At 41.1% G+C, this 17,733-nt stretch overlaps 1 protein-coding gene across 1 annotated transcript; it reads left to right on the top strand.

Moving 5' to 3' along the window:
- Nucleotides 1-632: 632 nt before the first annotated feature.
- Nucleotides 633-3,914, top strand: LOC104112218 (bifunctional protein FolD 4, chloroplastic). Its single transcript, XM_009622082.4, has 5 exons — nucleotides 633-1,071; nucleotides 1,591-1,916; nucleotides 2,693-2,929; nucleotides 3,054-3,221; nucleotides 3,530-3,914. Exons 1-5 carry the CDS (start codon nucleotides 864-866, stop codon nucleotides 3,695-3,697), a joined length of 1,107 nt encoding a protein of 368 aa, XP_009620377.1. The 5' UTR covers nucleotides 633-863; the 3' UTR covers nucleotides 3,698-3,914.
- Nucleotides 3,915-17,733: the final 13,819 nt, after the last annotated feature.

The following is a 17,733-nucleotide window of genomic DNA, read 5'->3' as shown; positions in this document are numbered from 1 at the left end:
AAAATTCTTCATTAATATAATTGTGTTATTCCTATCATTTTTTAATAAATCTCTTAAAACACTAATGTAGTGCAAATCTTAAATTAAAAAATATTTATCTTACTAAATAGATTTATAGTATTAAAAGTGAAACAATAAAAAATATAACTAAATAAAAATGAAAATGTTTTATATGTTAAATCTTTTTTTAAAAGGATACAGTACCATAAGAGTTCAAAATCAAGAAAGCTATTCCTAGTATTAAATCACACGTGTTATTCAATAATTTTGTCATTTTCTGTTTAAAAATTTTGATTGATTAAATATTTTGTTGTCATTTTAATAAGTTTTCGCTTAATAATTTTTTTAAAGGGCACAGTAGCTTAAGAGCAACAAAAAATATTTCAATTTTTTGATTGATTAAATCAGAAAGTTCAACCAAAAACTCAAAAGAAATAAAATTGAAAAAATAAAAGAAAAAAAATATGCGGGGCGGGGGCAGGGGCGGGTGGATGCGGGTGTGAGTGTTGGGCGGGTACAAATGCTATGCGGTATGGGACGGGGCGGGTTTAATTCTTATGCGGGTTTGCCCCGCAATCGCACCGCACCGTTTGACACCTCTAAGTACGACGCCGTCTAAAAATCTGAAAAGAGATGCTTGTTTTTTCCTCCGCATTCTCCTCTGTCCACTCAGATTATTCCAGTCTTTCCAAAAGAAATACAGTACTATAAAAACGAGCTCCTTTTTCTGATTAATGCTCCTAAACCCTACCCAAAAACATAAAAAACAAAAAATCTAAAACCCCAAACACACAAAAAACACACAAAAAGGTGCAAGCATAGGGCTGAGATTGAGACCTCAAGTTCACCTTCTTGGTCGGAACATGGCGTCATCTCCGGTAACAATGATGAAGATGAAGGTAAACGACTGCTCTCCGCCGTCAACCACCGCAGCTCGGCTCCTACCGCTTTTTCGGCGCCACCAAATTCACTTCCGTTCCTCTGTGGGTCCCCTTCAGAACCCATGTTTTCCCAGAACCATCATCACTCATGCCAGTCGCTCATCTTTTTCCTCTTCCTCCGTCATCACTGGTAAATTCTGTTAAATGTATCGCACCGTCAGTTCATTTAATTTTCATATTATGAATCAAAGTTAAAAGTACTATAAATCACATTTTCTTATAGATTAGAAGTTAAGAAAGAATTGGCAATTTTTGCTTTAGGTTGAACGAATAAAAAGCTTAGGCTAGAAAATGATCTTTTATAGGATTCAAAGGTTTAATGGGATTTTTTATCGTGTAGATATACAAAGTTCAGACATTTATTTAATTAACCGCCTCAAAAAACTGTCGAATTTGTTCAGAAAGATATATCTCTTAAGCTTAGTTTCTCAATTTAGCATTTTCAGCTTTCACTGCAAGACTTTATTTTGGCCAACGAATATATAATTTTAATAATTGGTATGTGAAGAGTTATGACTTCATTGAGCTTCTTAGTTGTAGGTAAGTTAGTTGAGAATTTTGTGTGTTCAGAGTGTTGGTGTTTGGCTTTGGTGGATTCATTCTGCCTATTGTTTTTAATTTTTTTTTCATTGTTATCGTTACTGTGCAGCCTCAATGACTACTGAGGCATCAGCAAAAGTTATTGATGGGAAAAAAATTGCAAAAGATGTTAGAGATGAAATAGCTGCTGAAATATCTTTGATGAAAGATTCGATTAGTGTAGTTCCTGGCCTGGCAGTTATTCTTGTTGGGGACAGGAAGGATTCTGCAACTTATGTCCGCAACAAGAAAAAAGCTTGTGAAGCTGTTGGGATCAAATCGTATGAAGTGTGTTTGCCTGAAGACTCAACTGAAGAAGAAGTTCTCAAGTATATCTCAGGCTTCAATGATGATCCTATGGTTCATGGAATTCTTGTTCAGCTACCGTTACCTTCTGTATGCTACCAAATTTTATTGTCTTTCATTGCTGAATTTTCTTAGAGTTAAAAATGTTAGACGTGTGACTTGATAAATGTCCAAAATGGATTTTAGATGAGTTATGATATGTCTAAATTGTTAACTATTGGATTTTTAGAGAAAGAAACCCTAAGCTTGCCTCTAGTCAAGATGTCAGATAGTACCTCATGACATTATTTGTGGTTCCCAATCAGTTTTTTTTTTTTAGTTTTGAAGTTTCCCAAAGCTAGTCTGCCAACGGATTTTATTTCATTTAGAAGCGGTAATTGGTAATGAACATATAATTGCTTGAATTGAAGTTTGATCTAACTTTGACTGACTAGTTTATTTATTTTCTAAATGGTTTCTGAGTATTATTTTTAATGTAACTCGTCGATACATTCTCTGTACACTTGAGTAATAGTGTATCTAGCATGCTAATGCTTCTACTTAGCTTATTCCTGACAATTTAATAATATTATCTTTTTTTTGTGTACTCGTGACATGCAGCATACCATGTTGATATATAAGGTTCAATAGAATTATAAGTCTTTGACCAGTGTAACTTGTTCGTTTGCTGCATGGGTGTGTTTGATCAGATGTCTATCATATTGCTGTATGACAGGGAAAAAAAATACTCTGCTGGACTAGCTCTTTGCTGTTAGAGATGAGTTAATAGATAAAAAATAAAGCTATTATACTTCTGATAGCTATTAATGTCTTTTTAGACCATTGTCTAATTGCTGAATAATACGTCTTCATCAACTGTGGATCAGCATATGAATGAACAGAACATCTTAAATGCTGTTCGCATTGAGAAGGATGTGGACGGATTCCACCCACTAAATATTGGCCGGCTGGCGATGCGTGGTAGAGAACCGTTATTTGTCCCCTGTACACCTAAAGGATGCATTGAGCTGCTACATCGGTACAATGTGGAAATCAAGGGTAAAAGAGCTGTTGTTGTTGGCAGGAGTAATATCGTCGGAATGCCTGCCGCTCTGCTTCTGCAGGTAATATTCTGGTGAAAAATGATATTACAAAGAGCTTCTTTCTAATAGCATTTGTGTTGAAGTCTTATAATATATGTGTAATTTAATTATGTCGTTCTCAATGCTCTTTCTATGTTTACCCTAGAGGGAAGATGCCACTGTCAGCATTGTCCATTCCAGAACCAAGAAACCTGAGGAGATCACGAGACAAGCAGATATCATAATCTCAGCTGTAGGGCAACCAAACATGGTTAGAGGTAGCTGGATCAAGCCTGGAGCAGTCATTATTGATGTCGGGATCAATCCTGTTGAGGTGTGAAATCTACGAACTGTCTCCTTATTCTCATCCTTGTCATTATGCAGTATACTTGTGTCTGATATTGCCTCGGCCTCCCTTCACGATCCTCTTTAAATAGATATACTTTATGCACAAGCATTTGCTAGTTTGTAAGACCAGTTATAGAATGTTCCAACCATTTGATGGTGGATAGTTCTCGTCACCCATATATTTGTTAAAAAAAATTCAAAACGGAAAAAGGAAAGAGATCACAGCTGTAGTGGAATGCATGTTTACCTTCTCATTGCCCCTAGACGACAGCTAATTTTTATGCTGTCTAACAGGATGCTACAAATCCTCGCGGCTATCGGCTAGTTGGAGATGTTTGTTTTGAAGAGGCCAGCAAAGTAGCTTCAGCTATCACTCCTGTTCCTGGGGGAGTTGGACCCATGACTATAGCAATGCTTCTCTCTAATACTCTGTTATCTGCAAAGCGAACTTACAACTACTGAGATTTTAAAATGTATTACGCTAGCGTGGTGGTGCATATCGTTGAGCTTCAAGTGCCTTCAACTGTCTTCCCCAACTAATCTGGATTTTTACTGGATAATAGGCCCCTTAAGGGGGCTTCCAACTAAGGTTTTTTATTCTCAAGACTTGAACTCGAAAACTCTGGTTAGTGGTCTACATATCATAATTATTCCACCACATGGTGGTGGTGGTTCTCTACTTTTTCTCCTTCCTCAAAGTTTAACATGTATTTTCTCTCTAATATGTTATCCCATTTAGACGTGGCACAACTCAAGTATAAAATTTGAAAATATATTCGACATAAAATAAGGAGTAGTGGAGATACGTGACCTTTTACTTTTTGATGTAAATCGTAGTGGAAAAGGTTACACCGAGAACTACATAGGCTGGTCTTGTTAGACTCCCCCCCACCCCTCCTTTTTGTTATTTTGTATTATACTAAAGAAAATGTACTCAGTTTAGGTTGAAAAAGTAATAATGGTTTTGTCAAAATATGACAATATTCTGGATAAAGGCAGTCGATTATATGTCAATTTTTCATCACTAAGAAACTATATATGCTTGTTTACCATGCTTGTTTACCCGAAAGAACGGATATAGTTGAATTTATACGTAGTTCTAAGGATACATGGTATAACTTGACACAAATCGGAAAAGTAAGTAGAAATATATCGAATATTGACTGTAAAAAGAATGAAATACAGACCAAATTGAATGGCAAACGATTTATGAGCAAGCAAGATAAATCAATGTATAAAGCCCCAAAAAGGATAATCTCTATATAAATATCAGTAATCTCTTTAATATGGGAGTGTGTAGATGTCTTCAATCCCCCTTACAAAAATGATAGCCACTCTTCTTATAGTGGAGGGATCCGACTTTGAATATAATTAAAAATACATAGTGAGGATCGCATGATAGATTAATTAATTAGTTTTTCCTTAATTCCCGTCGAGATTCTCTCCCTTAGTGCGGCTATAACAACTCTTGTCTCTCAGCTTGATCTTGGCCGGACCTGGTAGTGGTCGATCTCTAGGTTCCGAGCTTGATATTGACTCGGGCTCGGAATTGACTTGAGCTCGATGTTAACTCGGGCTCGGAATTGACTCGGGTCCTGACTCTTGAGCTCGATAACGCTACTTCATATCATAGCTCGATATTGACTTCGATTTTAGTATTGATCGGTCCCTAAATTTTGAGCTCGATCACCTGGCTTCGGATCTCATCTCGATATTATGAAGACGACCTTCGGTCCATTATGCTCAAATCCTGATTAATTATACGAAGGTCGAAACCGGTTTTGACCGTATACAGATAGTCCCCTCGTTTCTCGGGAAGGATGTGGCGAGAAACGACATGATTTTTCAATGATATGACTAGATATATACTGACGTTTGCATCGAGCCCGACCATGACGTACGCGATAGATGTCCCGTCGGTTAAGTTACCAAGGCAATAAATGTTCGTCAGACGATGGTCAGCCACTGTTGATTCTAAACCGCCATTGCCCAATCTATAAATAGCCCTTCTTTTCACTATTTTCCATTTTCAGATCTCCAACCTTCAAATCTTCTAAGTTCTTCACCTGCAGATCTGTGACAATCACTGCAAATTTTTTCTCAAAACACCAAATGCTTCCGATCTTTGTCCACAGAAATTTAGATGGCCAAAACGTCAAAAACCGTTCCGCAAAAAGAGGTTGCTTCTTCATCACGACCGGCTGGTGGCGAGGATGTGGTGGAGCCTTGCCCTGAGGAATTCGTTCCGGTAGGGTGTTCAACCGTTGGTGATTTTAAAATTGAAAAACCCTCTCTGGTACTGGGCCGATGTGAGCCAATGTCGAGGTACCAGTGTACAATCACCGAGAAAGTTCTCAAGAAAGTTAAACAAGAATGCAACTGGGATGATAAGCACGTAGTAGTCCCATCGCCTGATGAATCAATTACTACTCACGCGGAAGGATTCTTAAGTGTTTACACTTATCCTTTCACGATGGGTCCTTTAGACCCCGTCATCGTCGCTTTTTGCAAGAGATATGACGTGACCCTAGGCCAGATCCATCCTTCTTTTTGGAGGATAGTGATTCTTCTCCGATTTTTCTCGAGCAAAATCGAGGGGCGTATCTTCACCCTCGATCACCTTACGCGCCTTTATAGTCCCTGACTTTACCGAGGAGGGTTAATCAAGCTTGCTCGCCGAGCAGCCAAAGCGTCGTTCTCGAGTATTGACGAGACCTGTGAAAAGGGTTGGATGAGCCGTTTTGTTCGAATCTAAACCTCGGACCTGATCCCTGCCGATGATGTGCCGTTCCCTGAGAAATTGAACATGAACCGTGAGCAATTGTTTCCCTTTGTTCGTTTTAATTTTGAGACTACCTTTCATTTTCTTGATCCGTTTTTTCCTTTCTTCTCACAGCCGTAGCTCGGATGCCGGAACCGATTCCGGACCTTAAACAATGGGTTGAAAGTCTGGTGTCGTAGAGACCGTACTCCGAGCGCGCTTGGGTGGAATTATCAAAGGGTCGATGGGAGGCCCGTAGTCATGGTGAGTCTCTTTCTCGATTTGTTTGTTATTTGTTCTTCCTTACTTGCTTATCCTCCTTTTTCCCTTTGTAGGACTCGGGAAGGATGTTATCATGAGGACTCCGAAGCAGGTTAGAGAAAGGAATAGAAAAGATGTACCGAGTTCCCCTAGTTTAGAAAAGGAAAAACCGGCTAGGAAATCTCGCAAGCCAAAGAGGGGCTCTGGTGTCATGCCTTCGGAATTGATCAGCTGATTAGGGACGAGCCCGAAGAAGGAGAAGAAGATTTAGCCTGTATACGGGCTAATGTTGTGATACAATAATCTTCCGAATCGGCAGAAGTAAATAAGGGCATCCTGGCCATAATCCCAGAACAAGAAAAAATCGAGACTATCCCGTCTCGAGCTAAGATGGTTGAAGGGGAGGTCGAGGGGTAGAACTTCTCAGGCAGCAGAAGATACCTCGAGGGACGAGCTCGGGATAGTTTGACATTAGCGGTTCCCCTCACATTTCGGATGCTATGATCCATGAGGCCAGCATGTTGGAAGGTCGATCCTTCAAGGATATTCAGGAGCCGACCGATATCCACGGTTTTCTGGATGAGCTCGAGTCGGCTTCCTCGGAGGAGGTTATCGATTTTGGTGGAATATCGATACCAAAGAAAATATCATGGTTGGGTTCTGCTGGGTCTTCATCGGTTCAAAAACTGGTGGACCGATTCCCGGCCCCGAGTGTTGATCCCGATCGTAGGCGGAAGGTAGTGCTCTCCGTGCCTGAGGATACCCAAATTTTCTCTCCCCCCGTAGGGATTGCTAGTTACCTTCGGTCATTGGTGACCGAAGAGGATCAATCAGTGATGAATGCGATGGGGCCCTCCTGTCTTTTTAACGAGGCCCAACATGCTTTGAATCGGGTAACTCTGATGGCATCTCTACTGTTTCTTTTTTACTTAGAGTTGTACATAATTCTAATGTTTTTCCTCATGTTTGTAGTCTTCGGTGCTGCATCACGAATCCTTCCTCCGAATCCGAGAAGAACATGAGGCTGAGGTTCGGAACCTCACTAAGAAGAGTGACTCTTACAAGCTCCTTAGTGAAAAACTTCGAGCAGATTTGACAGCAGCTCGGGAAGAGCACGAGGAGATGGCTGAGCAGGTATTCCGATTTTTTCATGATAGTGAAGATGAGAAGGAGATAACCACTAACGATCCGATTCTGCAGGTTCGGTAAAGGATCGAGCAGATCGGACGGCTTAACTCACGGGTTTATGGGCTACTGGCTGAGGCGGAGGAATTTAAAAAGAATATGGATATCATTGCCTCAAAAAAGGAAACCGTTCAAGTTCAATTGGAGTTGTCTGAGGCTCAACTTCGATCTGCAAAAGAAAATGCCTCGGGGCTGATTGAGAAGATGAAGAAGCTTCAACATCGGTTGGATTTGTCTATTTCTGATAGAGTGGGCTTGGCTGATGAACTTGAGGTGGCCAGATCTGAGGTCATCGAGGCTAATAAAAGAGCCGATGCTAAAGTGGCCTAGTTCAGGATCGATGTTGAGGTCAACCAAGCTAAAGCCAAGAGCATGGCCGAACACGCTAAATGGCAGGCTCGAAGAGAAGCTCTCGAGGAGGTCAGTCTCAGGGCTTCGATGTTGCGGCCGAGATTGAAGTTGCCAGGGAGGAGGAAGACAAAGCTCGAAAGCTTGCCTTCCCAGAGGAAGACTCCGATAGCTCGAGCGGATCTGAAGGTGAGGAAGATGCTGAGAACACAGTCTCCAATGAAGATCAAGCTATTTAGGACCTTAGGTAGTTTTTTTTCTTTCTTTTGAGGTTGCTTTCGGTTTTTGTAAATAACTTCCTTTGAGCCGAGTTGCCTGTCTGCAAGATTTGTATATAAAATTTTCTCCCTTTGAAGCAAAATAGCCTTTTAAGTTTGATATGTAGTCTCTGATTCGGGGCAATAGTTCGAATCTGAATTGCATAGCCTTCGGGCTTTGTGGATAGTCCCCTCGTTTATTGAGCTCGAATTAAGGTAGCCTTCAGGCTTTAATGGTTGAATGTGTGTTTGTTCGAACTTGAATTTAATGTAGCCCTTAGGCTTAATAGTCGAGTGAGTGTTTTTCTCAGACTTGAAATAAGAATAGCCCATAGGCTTTAGTGGTCGAGTGAGGATTTGCTCGAACTCGAAGTAATGTAGCCCTTAGGCTTCGTAGTCGAGTGAGAATGATTTCTCGAACTCGAAATAAGAATAACCCTTAGGCTTAGCGATCGAGTGGGGATTTGCTAAAACTCGAAATAAGGTAGACCTTGGGCTTCGTGGTCGAGTGAGGATGATTTCTCGAACTCGAAGTAATGTAGCCCTTAGGCTCTATGAGTGAGTGTTTACTCGAACTCGAAATAAGGTAGCCCTTGGGCTTCGTAGTCGAGTGAGAATGATTTCTCGAACTCGAAATAAGAATAGCCCTTAGGCTTAGTGATCGAGTGAGGACTTGCTCGAACTCGAAATAAGGTAGCCCTTGGGCTTCGTGGTCAAGTGAGGATGATTTCTCGAGCTCGAAGTAATGTAGCCTTTAGGCTTTATGGTCGACTGAGTGTTTCGCTCGAACTCGAATTAATGTAGCCCTTAGGCTTTATAAGTGAGTGTTTAATAGAACTCGAAATAAGGTAGCCCTTGGGCTTCGTAGTCGAGTGAGAATGATTTCTCGAACTCGAAATAAGAATAGCCCTTAGGTTTAGTGATCGAGTGAGGACTTGCTCGAACTCGAAATAAGGTAGCCCTTGGGCTTCGTAGTCGAGTGAGAATGATTTCTCAAACTCAAAGTAATGTAGCCCTTAGGCTTCGTAGTCAAGTGAGAATGATTTCTCGAACTCGAAGTAATGTAGCCATTAGGTTTTATGGTCGAGTGAGTGTTTCGCTCGAACTCGAATTAATGTAGCCCTTAGGCTTTATGAGTGAGTGTTTACTCGAACTCAAAATAAGGTAGCCTTTGGGCTTTGTAGATAGTCCCCGAGTGAGAATGGTTGCTTTGAACTCGAGTTGGGGTAGCCCTTAGGCTTTATAGTCGAGTGAGCGTTGCTGGAACTCGAAGTAATAATAGCCCTTAGGCTTAGCGGTCGAGTGAGGACTTGCTCGAACTCGAAATAAGGTAGCCCTTGGGCTTCGTAGTCGAGTGAGAATGATTTCTCGAGCTCGACTTAATGTAGCCCTTAGGCATACATGGAGTTTGATCTTGTTGATTTTTTGGTTGGCAGTCCCCGATTTATGGGGTAATTTTTCACTCCGGTCATGGTTTGCCCTTGAGCCTCTTTGCATAATAGCTCATGAAATAGAAGAAACTTTCCGAGATATGAGATATCGGTAAAGAAGAAATTTCTCTTTATAAGTCATTATACACGTTCATGTTTTGTGCCAGGGCTTGAGCAAACTATACGGGCATGATTCGTTTTGACCATTTGGCCCTTACAATTTTTCCTATCGAAATCCTGTTGCCATGAAGTAACATTCTTGCATCGAACTTAATATATTCGAGGGTAATGCCTCATCAACATTTGAGGCTGATTGAGAAGAGGCCTCAGATACTGTTGAACAGTTCTATGTTAGCACGATCAATGGTTGCCTCATTAAAAACCTTGCTGAAAAATCCGTTTGGGATAAAACCGGTCTAAGGGAAAAAGAGTGCAACGCGTGCTTTCAGACCTTAAGTTTTCGGGTTGAATAATCCATCCATGTTTCTGGTCGAGTACCTGCAAGGGTTAATTTCAAAATGTTAATGAACATGGGAGGGTCGTACCTTAGCAGTAATATCGTTTTAGGTTCGAGACGTTCCAATTGCTCGGTAGTTGTTTGCCGTTTATCACACCGAGCTTGTAGGACCCCTTTCCGATGATTTCGAGGACCTGATATGGTCCTTCCCAGTTCGGACCCAGTTTTCCTTCATTCGGATTTCGGGTGTTGAGAGTGACTTTCCTTAGTACCAAGTCCCCGATTTTAAAATATCGAAGATTGGTTTTTCGATTGTAGTATCTTTCGATCCGATGTTTTTGGGCGGCCAATTGGATGAGAGTGGCCTCTCGTCTTTCGTCCAATAATTCTAGGCTCGTGTTCATTGTCTCGTTATTCGACTCCGTTGTTGCGTATCGAAACCTGATATCCCGACCTCAACCGGGATAAGAGCTTCGGTGCCATAAACCAACGAGAATGGTGTTGCCCCAGTACTGGATTTAGATGCTGTGCGGTATGCCCATAGGACTTCGGGCAGTATTTCTCTCCATTTTCCTTTAGCATCGGTTAATCTTTTCTTAAGATTTTCGATGATGATTTTGTTGGTCGATTCGGCCTGTCCGTTTCCACTGGGATGATAAGGTGTTGATAGGATCCTTTTGATTTTGTGATCCTCGAGAAATTTAGTTACTTTGCTGCCGATAAATTGTTTTCCATTATCACATACAATCTCGCCTGGCACCCCGAATCGACATATGATATGGTCCCACATGAAGTCTATTACTTCTTTTTCTCTAACTTTCTCGAAAGCCTGTGCTTCAACCCATTTAGAAAAATAATCAGTCATCAAACAAAATAAACAGAGCTTTACTTGGGGCCAAAGGGAGGGGGTCGGCGATGTCCATTCCCCATTTTATGAAAGGCCATGGAGATAGGACCGAATGGAGTATCTCCCCGGGTTGATGAATCATGGGCGCATGTCTTTGACATTTTGTCGCATTTTCGAACAAACTCCCTTGCATCTTTGTTCATATCGGTCCAATAATATCATGCTCTGATTATTTTGTGGACCAACGAATCGGCACCGAAATGATTCCCACAAGTGCTTTCGTGAATTTCACGTAAGATGTAATCGATGTCTCCTGGTCCCAAACATATTTCTAGTGGACCATCAAACGTCCTCCTAAATAGCGCTCCATCTTTGGACAAGGTGAACCGTGCGGCCTTCATGCGCAGAGCCCTCGAATCTTTTGGATCTGACGGAAGCTTCTCGTTCTTGAAGTATTTTATGTATTTGTTTCTCCAATCCCAAGTTAAACTCGTGGAGTTTATATCGGCGTGTCCTTCTTCGACCACCGATCTTATGAGTTGTACGACAGTCCCCGAGTTGAGTTCATCGTCTTCGACCGACGAACCTAAGTTTGCAAGGGCGTCGGCCTCGCTGTTCTGTTCTCGTTGTACATGTTGCAAAGTTCATTCTTTAAACTGATGTAGAGTTACTTGTAATTTATCCATGTACCTCTGTATTCGATCTTCTCGGACTTCAAAAGTCCAGTTGGCTTGATTTACCACGAGGAGGGAATCACATTTAGCCTCTATGACCTCGGCTCCCAAGCTTCTAGCTAGTTCGAGACCTGCAATCACGGCCTCATACTCGGCCTCATTGTTAGTCAATTTTGTAGTTCTAATAGATTGTCTAATTACATTACCTGCGTGTGATTTTAGTACAATGCCTAATCCAGACCTCTTCGCGTTCGAGGCACCGTCCGTGAAAAGGGTCCAGACTCCCAAAGAGGTCCCCGATTTTATAAGTAGCTCTCTTTCAATCTCGGGCACGAGGGTTGGCAAAAAGTCAGCCACAAAGTCTGCCAAGATTTGAGACTTGATATCGATTCGGGGTCGGTATTCAATATCGTACCCACCGATTTCTATGGTCCATTTGGCCAATCGACCCGAAAGCTCGGGTTTTCACAAAATGTTTCGAAGAGGATAAGTTATTACAACAAGTATCGAGTGAGATTGGAAATATGGTTTTAATTTCCTAGAGGCGCTTACTAAAGCAAGCGCTAATTTTTCTAAGTGTGGATATCTAGTTTCGGCGTCGTCTAAGGTCCGACTGACATAATAAATAGGGAATTGCGTACCTCGTTCTTCCTGAACCAGGACTCCACTTACCGCTATCTCCGAGACAGCTAAGTACAAGTAAAGTTGTTCGTCCACTTTCAGGGTATGAAGCAGAGGCGGGCTCGATAAATACTGCTTTAGTTCTTCCAAAGCGTGTTGGCATTCTGGAGTCCATGCAAAGTTGCTTTTCTTCTTAAGCAGTGAGAATAATCGGTGGCTCATATCTGAAGATCTCGAAATGAATCGTCCCAGGGCGGCTATTCTCCCCGTTAACCTTTGCATGGCCTTCATATTATCTACTACCGTGATGTCTTCGATAGCTTTGATTTTATTGGGATTGATTTCAATTCCTCGGTTGGATACCATGAAACTTAGAAACTTGCCCAAGCCAACCCCGAATGCACATTTTTCGGGGTTGAGCTCCATATTGTACTTCTTCAGTACGTCGAAAGTTTCCTGCAAATGTTTTAAATGGTCCTCTGCTCGCAGGGACTTAACTAACATGTCATCACTATAAACTTCCATTGATATTCCTATTTGTTTTTCGAACATTCGATTTACTAGGCGTTGATAAGCTGCGCCGGCATTTTTTAGACCGAATGGCATTACGTTATAACAATAGGTGCCGTACTTGGTGACAAACGAGGTCTTTTCTTGATACTCCGAGCTCATTAGTATCTGGTTGTACTGAGAGTAGGCATCGAGAAAACTGAGAATCTCGTGGCCGGCCGTGGCGTCGATCACACGATCGATGCTGGGCAAAGGAAAGGAATTCTTAGGGCATGCTTTGTTCAAGTCTTTATTATCTATACACATTCTAAGTTTGTTTCCTTTTTGCTAGCTATTCGGGGTATTTAACTTCTCGAATGGACCCTATTTTAAGAAGTTTGGTTACCTCGTCTTTGATGACGGCATGTTTGATCTCGGATTGGGGTCTTCTTTTTTGCTTTATCAGACGGAATTTTGGATCCAAGCTCAGTCTATGAGTGGCTATCTCCGGTGGGATCCCTGTTATCTCGAGATGGGACCAAGCGAAACAATTCATGTTAGCTATAAGAAATTGAATAAGCATTTTCCTGAGCTCGGGGTCTAACCCCGTGCCCAGGTATACCTTTCGCTCGGGTAGATGTTCGACTAGCGTGATTTGATCCAGTTCTTCGACCGTTGACTGGGAAGCATCGGTATCATCGGGGACCACAAAGGATCGAGGGATCCCATAATCATCGTCTTCATTTCTGATTCTCTAGTTGGGTCGAAGCTGACGTTTGTAATTGCTATTTGGTATCCTGTTCGCCCTTCGAATCTGATCCCTTTGTTGATGATAGTATAGATATCGAAATTACCTCATCGATGGCAAACATTTCTCTTACGGCCGGTTGCTCACCGTAGACCGTTTTGACTCCCTCTGATGTTGGGAATTTCAGAACCTAGTGGAGGGTCGAGGGTAAAACTCTCATATTATGGATCCACGGCCTCCCAAAAAGAGCGTTATACCTCATATCGCCTTCGATTACGTGGAACTTCGTTTCTTGGATGGTCCCGGCCACGTTTATTGGCAAGACTATGTCGCCCTTAGTAGTTTCACATGCCATATTGAACCCGTTTAGAATCAGGGTTGTGGGCATGATCTGGTCCTGTAGACCGAGCTGCTCTACGACCTTCGATCTAATAATGTTTGCCAAATTACCTGGATCAATTAACACACGCTTAACTTGACATTTATTCGTAAGTACAGATATTACCAATGCATCGTTGTGGGGTTGCATGATTCCTTCTGTGTCTTCATCACTAAAGGACAAGGTTCCTTTAGGTGCGTAATCATGAGACCGAGATCGCTTCTCTCTTTCAATCGACACTTTAGCGCGTTTAAGCACTGGCCCCTGGGGATATCGATTGCACCGATGATCATGTGGATAATGTGTTGTGGCTCTTCTTGTTCGTTTTGTCTTCTGAAATCCCTGTTTATGAGTTTTGGCCCGTTCACTCAACAATTCTCGAAGGTGCCCTTTATTGAATAACCAGGCTACCTCTTCTCTCAGTTGCCTGCAATCTTCCGTTCTGTGGCCATGAGTGGCATGATATTCTCACATTTGATTGGGATTTCTCTGGGTAGGATCGGTCTGCAGAGGCCGAGGCCATTTAGTATCTTTGATGCGTCCGATAGCCGACACGATGGCGGATGCATCGATGTTAAAGTTATATTCTGATAACTGTGGTGCTTCCTTAGGCCTGATATGCATGTCGAACCCATTCTTGTTCATCAGCCCTCGAGACCTTTGGCCTCGATCACTTCTTTTATCTCCTTGTATGGGGTTATGTCTTGGCTCGCTACCTCTATGATCTCCACTATACGGCCGGTATCGGTCCCTAATCGGCCTTTGTTCTCGGTTGATGTCCCTTTTAATAACGGACCCAGAACCCAACTGGTCATCTTTAACTCTGATCTTCGACTGATACCGATTGTGTACGTCGGCCCAGGTAACAACTAGATACTCGATCGGGTTCTGCTTCAACCGTCGTGAAGCCATCAAGCTCCGTTCGTTTAGACCTTGAGTGAAAGCTTGAACAACCCAATCGTCTGTGACCGGCGGTAGATCCATTTGTTTCATTTGGAAACAACATCTCGTTATCTTTTTGTCTTACGTTAAAAAGGTCGGACTTCCTGGTTTCGAATTTTATGGCCCCAACGTGTGCTTTTACGAAAGAGTTTGCAAACATAGCAAAAGAATCAATAGAGTTAGATGGTAAATTATGATACCATATCATCGCTCCCTTTGACAGGGTTTCACTATTTTTTTCAATAATACAGATTCGATCTCATCGTCTTCTAGATCGTTCTCTTTAATGGCACATTTGTAAGAGGTGACGTGTTCGTTGGGGTCGGTTGTTCCATTATATTTGGGAATTTCGGGCATGCGGAGCTTCTTGGAAATCGGTTTCGGAGCTGCGCTCGGGGGGAAGGGATTTTGTACGAATTTTTTGGAATCCAAGCCTTTCAATATCCGTGGTGCCCCCGGATCTGATCAACCATGGAGTTATATGTTTCCACCTTTTTGTAGTTTGCTTCAATCCTCCTTTCTCCCGACTCTATTCGTCTTGTCAGTTCCTCGAACATATTAACAATTTTGGGATTTGTCCCCGATTCTTGCTCATTTGACCTTACTACAGCTGACCCCGTTTTGTGGGTGACTTCTTGGGGTGGACTAGGCTCGAGTCTGGTTGGTGCCTGGGTTTGGCTCTGCAATTGGGCTATTGCTACTTGTTGAGCTTGCAACATTTCGAAAATCATACGCAAGCTGATTCCGTTTTCCTCAGCGTTTTGGGTATTTCGAGATGTAGATCGAGTTCCACCATGAATGCTATTTTCAGGGTCGGAACGTTGGTTTGCCTTGATGGCCGCATGTGAATTAACGTCTATTGGCTCTTCTACCCGAGCTCCAAAGGGATCGATGAGTGGCCTTCCATCCCCGGGGGTTAAGTTGTTGTTCTCATCTTGAAGGCCAGCTTCGTTGTCGATAGGTAGGGCCATTAATTGAGAATTCGTCGTTTTCAACCTGAAATTCAAAGACACTTCCAAGAGCAAGTGTAAAATAGTGTGTTTCACAGAGATTTGTACCAAATAACCACTATTATCCTTAGCCCCACGGTGGGCGCCAAACTGTTTACCCGAAAAAACGGGTAGAGTTGAATTTATACGTAGTTCTAAGGATACATGGTATAACTTGGCACAAATCGGAAAAGTAAGTAAAAATATATCGAATATTGACTGTAAAAAGAATGAAATACAGACCAAATTGAATGGCAAACGATTTATGATCAAGCAAGATGAATCAATGTACAAAGCCCAAAAAATGATAATCTCTATATGAATATGAGTAATTTCTTTAATATGGGAGTGTGTAGATGTCTTCAATCCCCCTTACAAAAATGATAGTCACTCTTCTTATACTGGAGGGATCCTACTTTGAATATAATTAAAAATATATAGTGGGGATCCAATGATAGATTAATTAATTGATTTTTCCTTAATTCCCATCGAGATTCTCTCCCTTAGTGCGGCTATAACGACTCTTGTCTCTCAGCTCGATCTTGGCCAGACCTGGTAGTGGTCGATCTCTAGGTTCCGAGCTGGATATTGACTCGGGCTCGGAATTTACTTGAGCTCGATGTTAACTCGGGCTCGGAATTGACTCGGACCCTGGCTCTTGAGCTCGATAATGCTACTTCATATCATAACTCGATATTGACTTCGATTTTAGTATTGATCGGTCCCTAAATTTTGAGCTCGATCACCTGGCTTCGGATCTCATCTCGATATTATGAATATGACCTTCGATCCATTATGCTCCAATCCTGATTAATTATACGAAGATAGAAACCGATTTTGACCGTATACAATGTTGTTTCCCTTCGATGTAAGCTCTAAAAGGTGCATCATAAAGGGTAGGCTGATTTATACAAAATTAAGAAATGGAACTCGACCATTGGAACGCCTATAAAGTAACAAGCTCGAACATATACTTATTTTTCTTCATAGTTGGAATTGGACGAACTTCATTTCTTTGTTTGGTCAATGGATGAACGTAACAGAATTTTTAGACACAATTACCAAAAAGATAATTAGGAGTATTGTCCATATTAATTAATAGCCTATTTGGCCAAGCTTCTCCAAGCTTTTTTTTTTCAAAGTTAAAGTATTTGACCAAGCTTTTAGAAGAAAAAAAAAGAAGGTATTTTTGAGTAGAAGCAAAAACAGTTTTTAATAGCAGAAACCAGAAGTTTCTCCCTAAAAGCACTTTTTTTGAAAATCACTTTTTAGAAAAATATTTTTAAAAGCTTAACTATACACTAATTAATGTTGAAAAGTACTTTTTAAAATAATTAATCAAACACAAACTGTTTTGCACAAAAAATACTTTTTTGAAAAGTTTGAGAAAAAATACTTCTCAAAATAAGCTATTTTAGAAGCTTGGCCAAACGGATTATAAGATTAATGACCCTAAAAACTAAGACAAGCAGTTTATTACAAGAAGAATAAAACCTATTACAACAAAGTTAAATAGATAGCGTACAAATTCATTAGGAGTGGAGAGGGAAGAGAGTGAATGGAGGAGTGGAGAGGGAAATGGAGATTTTGAATATGTGGGAATTGCAATGGGGGTAGTAGGTTCTTTTTGTATTTTTGAGGTGTTGTAATCTTACCCTATATTTTTAGTAGGAAAAAATAATATCGCATACCCACCTATAGATTCTCTTTTTTCTATATGCCTAAGTTTGGAAATTACATAGGAAATCTTTAATTAATTACTTCGTATATCACATTTACTGATGTACAGAATGGTAACTACTAATATTTTAGGTGATAATATTCCTTAAATTGAGTCATGACTACTGAAACGTGTATGTTGAGAATATTAAGATTCACCTCTCTCCTAATCAAAACTTATTCCGCTTCTCCACCATATTTCTTTTTTTTTTCAGCGTACAAGTTTTATGTAATTCAATAAAACTTCATCACTTGCAATGGAAGATATACCAATCATGATTTAACATGGCAGAGTATGGGATAGCGACAGTTATGTGAATTATTCTATTAACGGAGTTGTTATCCATTTTGGTTGCAAATACGATGAACTGGTGCAGGTAATTGCAAAGCA

The sequence above is a fragment of the Nicotiana tomentosiformis genome, chromosome 1 (assembly GCF_000390325.3).
Source record: "Nicotiana tomentosiformis chromosome 1, ASM39032v3, whole genome shotgun sequence".
NCBI lineage: Eukaryota > Viridiplantae > Streptophyta > Magnoliopsida > Solanales > Solanaceae > Nicotiana > Nicotiana tomentosiformis.
Note: the sequence above shows the minus strand (reverse complement) of the source record. Positions and strands in the feature narration are given on the sequence as shown.